The following is a 12,085-nucleotide window of genomic DNA, read 5'->3' on the forward strand; positions in this document are numbered from 1 at the left end:
AAGGAATAAGAAAAGGGGGGAACGGGGAGGAAAAGTTCCTAGGAGGAATGAAAGGGCTGGAAATCTCCCTCCGCACCCAAGAGGACCTCAACACTGCAAGTAGCGCAGATGCGGCATGGAACCCGTGCCATACCCTACCCTTCATGCCAGTAAACCAGCAATCCAGGATAGCAACCTCACATCTGCCGAGCTACCTTGGTGGACAAAAGAGAGGGCGGCCAGATATCCGCCACAAAGCATACCTTCTTTGGCCACCAAGGAATCCAAAAGGCGGCCTCCAGAGATACACCCATCGCCTGAAAGACATCCAAAGCCACCCCCCGGGAGACCGGAGAGGGATCGAGACATCCCCAGGCGATCCAGATTCCACGGCAAACTACACTACCGCCAAGAACCTCAATGGAATGGGATGGACCATGGTACCCTTACCCATACCTAGAAACCAGTGTGCCTGTGGGAAGAATCCCACGGGCCAAAAAGAGGAAGGGAATAAGGAAGGGATGGGGAGGAGGAGGCAGAAAGGGAAAAGGGAGGATGGGATAGGGAAAGAGGGGAATGGGGGGTAATTAGGTTCATTCTGAGGAAAGAGACAAACAGGTCTAATTCCTCGGACCAAGATCCTCTTCACCATGCCAAGGAGCCCCCCTTGAAGAGGAAAAGGATTCAAAACAATTTAAAATTAAGATTTATTATAGCATTTAGTACAGTACATACTTGGCATTGCATATTTACACTGCAAAAAAAAAAAAATGAAATAACTGGTACATGCTGTACTCTTATTTGGTATTACAGACTAGTAAAAGATCTTCAGTAATGTTGTTTTAACAATAATGCACAGCAGCAAAAATAATATAAAACAGTATTTACAATAAAAATTTGCTTGCTGTTTGATATTAAATTAAAAAATTGGGCTTTCAGATTCAATACAGCACTGTATTAGGAATACAATGTGATAATCATTGTCACACATCCTATTTATTAATTCCAACAATGATTTATAGGTATTTGATAAAGTTTATTAACTGCATTAAAACTTATCATTGTTTTGTTCAGAAAGTAATGTAATTATTTGTCATGTGCAAAATTGAGCACCCTTTATTTACATTAAATAAATACTTCCTTTTCCAACAACAGTATAAGGCAAATTATTTACCGCATAAATCTGCTGTACATGCAGTTTTAAAACTACATAATAACTCTTAGAAGTAAGAGTACTGTAGATTGATTGAATAGCTATGATTTACAACTTTCTTTGGATTAACCCCATTGTATTCATGATTTATTTCTGATTACTTAACCCTCCCAGTGAAGAAAACTAACTAGCCATAAAAGTAAGATACTTTTCTTTAGCTACAAGTGCACTGAAGTGTCATGTAGAGGTCCTACCTAATTTCTGCATCATCATTGGCTTACCATTATATTCTGTTTTTTATTATTATTACTAAACCATAGGGGTATTCTGTTTTCCTTATTCTTTCTCATTTGTTATGCCTTATTTTATGATTGTTTCAAAATTGTTCTTATTGCTTCCCTTCTAGTTTCTCACTTGTGTATTGATTCATTGAATAATAATAATATTTGCCAAACAAATTAGGAATTCTTTAGCAAATGTACATAATACGTACCTAAAACTTGAAAATAGTTAAAATATTTGAAGAAAATTCTACATACAACCACCCCTATGGAAAGGGGCAAAGATAGACAGATTTTGACTAAAAATATATCAGGAAGTTACCCCAACCAATGCAATTACATTAAAAATATATTTTTTTCATTAGTCATTTTTACACCCTGCATCACTATACACTTGACTGGAAATAGATTAAAGAAGAGGCCCTCATAAAAGTTAAAAATATCTAAAATATTAAATTAAATGAATTCTAGTCAAATAACCAAACTTTGCCAACTGTAAATATTGTACATTCAGTGTAACTTGCTTATTAACCAACAACATTTTTAGCCATTGCTTTGGACCAGTGTGCCTCTCTAACATACTGAATATATAGTACTACACTGCTATGTTCATGTGACTTAATTTATCAATTGTGTAATCCATTATTGTTGTAAATGTTAATTCTTAATGTATCTTGCTTAGTTAACAGAATACTGGGGAACAGTACCTGGGCCCTTTATGTACCTTTGCAATCTTCTGACTACCATCCAAATGATGGCTATTGGATATAAAATCATTATCAAACTATCTGTGTACAAGTACAGTAGAGTATGTATATGTCAATATCATTTTGTCTATCTATTTACATTTTATATTATCTGCAACACTCATCATTCATCAACATATTCAATTCTGAATCAACAAAAAACTAACATGAAACATTCTCCTGAAAACATTTCAAAAATCAGTGGTGGGAACATGAAGAATTATCCTGAAAACATTTCAAACACAAGTGATGGGTTTTATGAACTACATTAGTGGTGTGGTGTGCAGTGACCTCAGTGGATGGTAAACTTTTGTATATTCTACTTTTAACAATGCAAAAAATTACAAGTAAAGATTGTATAGTGCATCTCTATTGGGAAAACAAAGTCCTTGGCTTTTAGTGAGATATTCCTGGCCAAATTATAGTATGTGTATTGTGCTAACAATTTATGACATTTTAATGTTGTTTTGTGTGAATTGATCTTCTCAATCGCATTCACAACATCAACATCAGGAACAAGAAACTTTCCAGCCTTGACATAACTTACCTATTCACCAAAGTACCTACTACACAAGCCATCGATCTCCTGCGCAGGAAAATTGACGATTCACTTGATCTTCCTATTCCAGCCAGCGATTTCATCGACCTTGTTGAACTATGTGTCGGCTTTACGTGTTTCTCTTTCAAAAATCACCTCTTTCAGCAGACTTTTGGACTACCCATGGGTTCGCCACTCATTGCCGTCCTGGTGAACTTGTACATGGAACATCTGGAAGCCGAGCATTTCTCCACCATTATTCCTCCGACTGTCACCTGGCTCCATTATGTTGACGACATTCTCCTCATAACTCCCAGACGCTTCAATGTTCAAGCTCTCCAAGACAAACTCAACCAGGTCGAGCCCTCAATCCAGTTCACACTTGAAGAAGAAGTCAACAACACTCTTCCTTTCCTTGATGTTCTCTGCAAAGCTGACCACGAACTTCGTTTTACCAAAACTAAACGTGGTGTAATTATAGGCTTCTTCCTGCGAGCACTCAGAATCTGCAGCAATGAGTTCCTTGAGGAAGAATGCACTATAATTGAACAAGTATTTTCTAAACTCCATTATCCTCGTCACTTCATCAGAGACTGCAGACGGCGGGCATTAAACATCTTCAACACACCAAGAGAAGACACTGCCCAGAAGATACATAGTCCTCCCCACCAACTCCATTGCCAAACATGTTTCCAGCATCTTTTCAAATACCTCATTCCAAGTATCTACCTCCACAACCACGACCATCAAGGACATTACCAGTAATAGACAGGACAAGCTTCCATCCTCTGCAGGGGTATACCTAATCCCTTGTAATGACTGCAGCAAATTATATGTGGGCGAAACATCAAGAGACCTCCAAACACGTATTTCAGAACACCAATACTCAAGCAGGTCTGATGATACAAGGAATGCCTGTGTACAACACCGCAATTCACACAACCATTTAATTAACTACAGAAACTCAAGACTTATTGCCAGAGAAGACAACACCCAATACCGAAGAATCCTAGAGTCATCGCTTATCTCTATAACCAACAATTTCAACCAGAACAATGGCTTCTACAACATAGCTGAACCACTTGCCAAGAAACTCCTTCATCGCTATCCCACATAAGAACACTGCAGAAGGTCTGCTCACAAACTTATCCAATCTCCCTTCCAAGCTACCCAAGATTCTAGACTCTATAACCCCACTCAGTAGATCATCAGATGCAGCATTCTCCACCTGACCTCAACATTCTGAACCTGACTATAAATACTCGCGTACCTTCCACCCCAGGTAGATCTGTTTGCGACTTGAAAAAGCCCACTGTGTGGGCGAGACGTTGTCAATAAAGGATCACATTAAACTGCATATGTGTTTATATTTCCATTGTGTCGGTATTTTATACCATTCATTTCCATGAAAACATCATATTTTAAGTATATACTGTAATTGTTCAGAACTGAACATATGAGCTTTGTTACAATGAGAAACTCCAAATGTTGCACTATCAGCTGAATAAAATGTAATGAAGTTTTCTTTGGAGTTGTATCAAATAAAAGAACTTTAGAATAATTTTCTTTTACCATGTTACAAAAATGTGAAGTAGATTGTTACAAGTTCTATTTCTGATTAATGCTTAAAATTTTCACAATTTTACATTGATTGCATCATTTCAATAACAATTAAATACAGTAAAATTTCAGTTAAAATATAGTATTTAACTGGACATTAATATAGCAGTTTAAAAAAATTATTACCATAAGACTGATATGCACTATTAAGCATATCATTAAGGGACTCCATTAGTGATACAGTTCCTATCTGTTTATTCACTTGTAATTGTAAATGTAGTAAGGCCAAGTATAAAAATAAAATGAATAGAACAGAATATCAAATTATGTACCTAATGTAAACTGCTTATACATAAGAATTATATACCACACTGTATAACAATTACAATTGCACTACATCTCTCATGCAGCCTAAATTTAGTTATAAAACATGTACAGTACTTTATTAATATTCTTCAGAATTCCTGAATTAACATTATTCATGACTGTTATGAAGCATATGTTGTATTTTTTTAAATGAATTATGAATGACCTTAACTGTAACAACTATTCACACTTGTGATTTAAATACAATTTTGTTGTTGTTTCTGAACATGGTAAATATGATGACTTATGCGAGTTATATCTATATTGATGTTTTTCATCAGCTTTAATATTCTGTAGGTGCATTAAGCTTAATCACAATTAGTTATCAACTCCTGATATCCACTGTCTCTACATTAAAAAAAATTTCGTGGTGTAATTGTCCTTAGTACAATACACTGAATTATAATACTGTTGTGTCTGCTTGAATACATTAATCCTTTTTCTTGAGGTACTCTCTAGGCACAAGACCAGAGCGCCCTTTAAGTGTTGCCTTCCACCATCCAGAACTGCCAGTTGTATCATGTATTTGCATGACATCGCCGCGGTTGAAGCTTAGAGCCTGATCAATTGTAGCTATGAAGGCAAACTTTGCAACATACCAATCTGAAATGCAAATATTCTTCAAATTACAATGGAACAGCAGAGTATAAACAAGATCATAAGTATGTGTAGTCCAAACTGGGGTACATGAAGGAGTTTTCTGCTTATACGGCAGGTTGCATTCTGGGCTACTGCTCTAAAGTGAAAATTGCTGTAAAGTGAAACACAGTTAGTTAGTTAGTTTAATATCTTAATCATGCACCCCATACCCATCCTGTGGGCGGTAGTCAAAAGATTACAGAGGTACATAATGGGTCCAGGGACTGGACCCCTTATGTACCTCTATCAGTTATGATAGCTGAACTAGTTACAAAGGTAATGAACTCCAGGTAGATCTGGTCACAATCATGGCAAGTTACAAAGGTAATGAATCATTCTCACTCCTATACATGGTTAATTACAAAGTAATGAGCCAGTGACATGTCCACACCCGGTCACAATTGTAAAGTTATAAATACAAGTATTAAGTGGGTCATACACCCACACGAGCACGCGCGCACACACATACACACGAGGGCGCACGCACAGACACATGCACATGAGTGTACAAACATACACACACATGGCAATGCTTTATTTACAGGAAGTAAAGTCAGGGTATTTCTCCAGAATGGTCTGTAATATACCACTGTGGATAAAATACTTTGACATTTCTTGAACATTTCTGAGTGAGTTGTCTCTAAATTCATTAATTTTATCGCACTCCAGTACATAATGACGCAGGGTGTGACAATAGTCCATCGTTTGGTCTACATCTGGTGGTGGTGATTTAACCTGCCAAAGATACTTGTTACCCAGCCGGAGCCGGGCAGTAGTGACATCCAGGAGTCTGCTTATTTTGTTGGATGCACCATAGACATGTGACTCCTCCTGCATGATGGAATGATGATAGATGGACTGACTTGTGTCACTCTCCCTAAGTCTTAAGTCAATAAAGTTCACTTGAAGTTCTTTTTGTATTATTGTTCTCAAACTGCTAACTGACAACCAAAGATTGTAATCTACTCCCTCTTTGAAAGCATAACAGCTTAGCCAATTCATCAGTTCTATCATGCATCTGAAGACCAATGTGAGATGGAATCCACAGCATGTGCACTCTGACTCCACTGTCCACAATCTTACCATACCTGTGTCTGGCTTCTAACAAGCATGCCACAATTTATACTTAATGAGTTGAAAGCATTTATGGATGACAGAGAATCAGTTACAATTCAAGTGTCAACCTTAGATACATGGACGCATTTGAGTGCAAGGAGTATGGCAAACAGTTCTGTTTGAAGGGTAGAGGCCCAGTTATTGATGTGTGCTCCAATTTCTTTATGAGAACCATCACTCTGTATGACAACAGCAGCACTACCAGCTGCACCAGTGGACTGGTGAACAGAACTATCAACGTAAATAATTTGTGAAAGTGTTCTGTGTGACTAAGTTATCAATACAGCTTAAGGCATCATGTTTGGCTTTAAGACGAAGCTTGGGTTGTGATTTAAGAAGAGTTTTGGGGGGAAATGGAGGAATGGTAGTTTGGAATGGGGTAATATCCCATGGAGCGGGGAAGAGCCTCTGTTGCCTAACTTGACATAGATCATGTAGCTGGTTCATGTGGAGGTTGGTTCCAGTTTTTTCGATCCATCTGGAAGGATGTTCACCAGTGCTGAGGAAAGTTTGGAGGGTTTCCGTGCAGGGGTTTGAATGGACTAACCTAAGCATACTGACCCCAATAAGGATATTTCTTTCAGTAACACGATCTGTAATGCTTGGAATATTAAGTTCTTTCCGCATATTTAAAATTTTGGCAGTACGAGGGTATCCTAGGATGATCCTCAATGCTTCGTTTTGCAGTTTTTCCAGCCCTTCAAGCTTCCAGTCAGACACAAGTGCGAGTTATGGTGCAGCATAATCAACCAATGATCTAATATAAGCAAGATATATCATTTTCACAATTTTAACATTAGCTCCATACCTGGGATGAAAACCTGCCATAACTGTAAGTGCTCTCAGCTTTTCTTTGTACTAGCAACAAAGTCTCGTTATAACAGGTCCAAGCAGTGAGCATTAAGACCATTGACAAATTGTTCCCAGTCTGTTTGCCTCAGCTCTGTCATACGCTCTCTGGCAGCAGCAAGAGCAGTTTGGAAGAGGCTCAACATTTCAGGGGTACGATGGTTTCTATAGGCTAGGCCTAGTCTGCGAGCAGTACGTTTCAATGTTCGAAGTTTAGGATCATTGTAATAGGTATGGATTTTATAAGACTTATGATTATTATGGATGTCAGTTGGATTTAGAGTAATAGGAGGTTTCAGAGGTGGCTCTGAGTAGTTCTGAATACTGCACACAAGGTCATTGTTAAAAGTCTCAAAAGAGGTACACTCATAGGAATTATACCAGTCAGTCACACGTGCAACAAAGTCATGTTGATCAGGGGCAACATTAAAACATTTCCGTTTTAATATCCCACCAGGAAGGATAGTATTACCAATATCTAGAGAGGTTAGCCTTGGGAAATGATCTGATGATATATCTGTTACAATGGAAGACTCACAGCTGGCAAAAGTAATGTTGAAGCCAAGACACAGATCAAGGATGCCTCCATAGATATGTGTGGGTTCAAGGTCACCTACAATTTGCATATTATCATGACCGTTTAAGAGTGACAACAGTTGATTACCATTACGATTACCAAACTGAGAGTTTCCAATGCTTTTGTGTCTTGCATTAAAGTCACCAATAATAAGAGTAGGTTCAGACTGAGCACAAGTTGGGAGCTCCAAGTAATTAAACTTATCAGCAGGAGCATACAAGTTAAATATGTTGAGAGCAGAGTTCCCAATATAAATCCTAACACCGTGATACTGTAGCCCCTCTGTCTTCTTATGTGCAAGAAGTTGATGGGGAAGTAATTTTTTAATATACTATATAACGCAAGAGTTAGTAGATTTGAGGTTATATGCAACAGATGGCAAACATAGCCTTCACACTTCATATATTAAGTCAGCAATAGAGCTATGCCTAAAAAATGTATATACAGTACACACATTACTTACCTTAATATATTTTTATCCTTAACCTATAGTGAGTGGTGAATATATTTATTGTAGGAAGTCTGAATAAATGAAGAAGAGGTGTAATTGAAAAACTGCTGCATTAGCGAAACACCATAAAGGGAAGCCCATGTGTAAGTTATAATATGTGCTGTTAGGTGAGCATGGATTCTCTGTTTTGTGAATCATTAAGATCAGATTTTGTGTGAGGTTCTTTGTGGAGGATGACCACAGGGTGGCTCTGCATAAATAGCACCCAGACTTAAAGCCCTGGATTTGAATAAGCAGGCACATCCTTCACAATGAATATCTCAGGAGCAAAACCAGGTGTAAATATTTCATGCCCTGATTAAATATTTGCTGTGTATGCCTAATTTACAATTTGTTTATGTAAAAGGTGTATGCTTTCTTTCTTAATATAAAGATATTATTAATCCCTTTTTGCAAGTACTGTATCTTCATTGTCACACTGCATAGTCATTTGCAGTGACAATTTGTATATGAAGACAAAGCATTTGTTTTGCTAGATGATCTTTTCACTATGGGACTTATACTGTTGTACAGCAAAGCTTATACTCCTAAATTTTAGGAGTACATGTATATTGTTCTATCTGTATGTATGCCTTTACTTCAGGCATTATTCACAGAAAGATATTTTACACATTTGAACAAAGAGGTACATTGTTGATAATACAAGATGTCAAGGAATACATAGTTGACAGAAGTTTGGGAACCAATCGTCCTATGATAAGACGATCATTGTTATCACAAAACACAGGCTTTTGCCTGTTGCTGAGCAGAACTGTCTTATGATACAGAAAGTTTTAACACTGCTTGACATAATCTCATTCATAGATAACAACACAACCTACCAAGTAAGCTTAAAATATTTGCATTTTTGAGACTAACTAAACGGCTATCATTTATAATTCTGATTATTCCTCTATTCAAATGATCAAACAAATCTTCAACAAACTGAGATTTTAATTAAAAATCATATGCAATATTTCAGACAGAGAATTTTTGTTTTAAGAGCATTTGAACATATGAATGGAGGGACACTGCAACAGGCCTTCTGTCCTATTTTGTAGTGGAGGGAAGGAGGTGTAGGGGTTGTCCTAGGAAAGGATGGAGGGGTAAAAAAAAAAAAAGAGGTTTTGTGTAGAAGGGGCTTGGACATACAAAGGCATATGTGAGAGTGTTAGATCGGAGGGGAGACAAATGGTGTTTGAGGCTTGATGAGCTCTTGGGGTGTGAGCAGGGTAATATTTTGTGAAGGGATTCAGGAAAACTGGTTAACTGGACTTGAGTCCTGGAGGTGGAAAGTACAATGCCTGCACTTTAAAGGAGGGAGGTTTGGGATATTTACTGTTTAGAGTGACAGTTAAACAGTCATATCTGCATGCCTCTGCAAAGACAGTGATAGTGTGAATTATGGTGAAAGTATGGCAAACAGTTCTGTTTGAAGGGTAGAGGCCCAGTTATTGATGTGTGCTCCAATTTCTTTATGAGAACCATCACTCTGTATGACAACAGCAGCACTACCAGCTGCACCAGTGGACTGGTGAACAGAACTATCAACATAAATAATTTGTGAAAGAGTGTTCTGTGTGACTAAGTTATCAATACAGCTTAAGGCATCATGTTTGGCTTTAAGACGAAGCTTGGGTTGTGATTTAAGAAGAGTTTTGGGGGGAAATGGAGGAATGGTAGTTTGGAATGGGGTAATATCCCATGGAGCGGGGAAGAGCCTCTGTTGCCTAACTTGACATAGATCATGTAGCTGGTTCATGTGGAGGTTGGTTCCAGTTTTTTCGATCCATCTGGAAGGATGTTCACCAGTGCTGAGGAAAGTTTGGAGGGTTTCCGTGCAGGGGTTTGAATGGACTAACCTAAGCATACTGACCCCAATAAGGATATTTCTTTCAGTAACACGATCTGTAATGCTTGAAATATTAAGTTCTTTCCGCATATTTAAAATTTTGGCAGTACGAGGGTATCCTAGGATGATCCTCAATGCTTCGTTTTGCAGTTTTTCCAGCCCTTCAAGCTTCCAGTCAGACACAAGTGCGAGTTATGGTGCAGCATAATCAACCAATGATCTAATATAAGCAAGATATATCATTTTCACAATTTTAACATTAGCTCCATACCTGGGATGAAAACCTGCCATAACTGTAAGTGCTCTCAGCTTTTCTTTGTACTAGCAACAAAGTCTCGTTATAACAGGTCCAAGCAGTGAGCATTAAGACCATTGACAAATTGTTCCCAGTCTGTTTGCCTCAGCTCTGTCATACGCTCTCTGGCAGCAGCAAGAGCAGTTTGGAAGAGGCTCAACATTTCAGGGGTACGATGGTTTCTATAGGCTAGGCCTAGTCTGCGAGCAGTACGTTTCAATGTTCGAAGTTTAGGATCATTGTAATAGGTATGGATTTTATAAGACTTATGATTATTATGGATGTCAGTTGGATTTAGAGTAATAGGAGGTTTCAGAGGTGGCTCTGAGTAGTTCTGAATACTGCACACAAGGTCATTGTTAAAAGTCTCAAAAGAGGTACACTCATAGGAATTATACCAGTCAGTCACACGTGCAACAAAGTCATGTTGATCAGGGGCAACATTAAAACATTTCCGTTTTAATATCCCACCAGGAAGGATAGTATTACCAATATCTAGAGAGGTTAGCCTTGGGAAATGATCTGATGATATATCTGTTACAATGGAAGACTCACAGCTGGCAAAAGTAATGTTGAAGCCAAGACACAGATCAAGGATGCCTCCATAGATATGTGTGGGTTCAAGGTCACCTACAATTTGCATATTATCATGACCGTTTAAGAGTGACAACAGTTGATTACCATTACGATTACCAAACTGAGAGTTTCCAATGCTTTTGTGTCTTGCATTAAAGTCACCAATAATAAGAGTAGGTTCAGACTGAGCACAAGTTGGGAGCTCCAAGTAATTAAACTTATCAGCAGGAGCATACAAGTTAAATATGTTGAGAGCAGAGTTCCCAATATAAATCCTAACACCGTGATACTGTAGCCCCTCTGTCTTCTTATGTGCAAGAAGTTGATGGGGAAGTAATTTTTTAATATACTATATAACGCAAGAGTTAGTAGATTTGAGGTTATATGCAACAGATGGCAAACATAGCCTTCACACTTCATATATTAAGTCAGCAATAGAGCTATGCCTAAAAAATGTATATACAGTACACACATTACTTACCTTAATATATTTTTATCCTTAACCTATAGTGAGTGGTGAATATATTTATTGTAGGAAGTCTGAATAAATGAAGAAGAGGTGTAATTGAAAAACTGCTGCATTAGCGAAACACCATAAAGGGAAGCCCATGTGTAAGTTATAATATGTGCTGTTAGGTGAGCATGGATTCTCTGTTTTGTGAATCATTAAGATCAGATTTTGTGTGAGGTTCTTTGTGGAGGATGACCACAGGGTGGCTCTGCATAAATAGCACCCAGACTTAAAGCCCTGGATTTGAATAAGCAGGCACATCCTTCACAATGAATATCTCAGGAGCAAAACCAGGTGTAAATATTTCATGCCCTGATTAAATATTTGCTGTGTATGCCTAATTTACAATTTGTTTATGTAAAAGGTGTATGCTTTCTTTCTTAATATAAAGATATTATTAATCCCTTTTTGCAAGTACTGTATCTTCATTGTCACACTGCATAGTCATTTGCAGTGACAATTTGTATATGAAGACAAAGCATTTGTTTTGCTAGATGATCTTTTCACTATGGGACTTATACTGTTGTACAGCAAAGCTTATACTCCTAAATTTTAGG

General features: G+C 37.8%; 1 protein-coding gene across 1 annotated transcript in view; it reads right to left on the reverse strand.

The window, feature by feature from the left end:
- Positions 1-672: 672 nt before the first annotated feature.
- The window catches only part of LOC128688614 (uncharacterized), a 105,003-nt gene continuing 93,590 nt past the window's right edge, over positions 673-12,085 (reverse strand). Inside the window, exon 10 of the mRNA XM_070084442.1 lies at positions 673-5,226. Coding sequence (XP_069940543.1) covers positions 5,054-5,226 — 173 coding nt within the window. The 3' untranslated portion in view covers positions 673-5,053. The remainder of the gene's footprint in view (positions 5,227-12,085) is intronic.

Source organism: Cherax quadricarinatus, chromosome 13, assembly GCF_038502225.1.
Source record: "Cherax quadricarinatus isolate ZL_2023a chromosome 13, ASM3850222v1, whole genome shotgun sequence".
NCBI lineage: Eukaryota > Metazoa > Arthropoda > Malacostraca > Decapoda > Parastacidae > Cherax > Cherax quadricarinatus.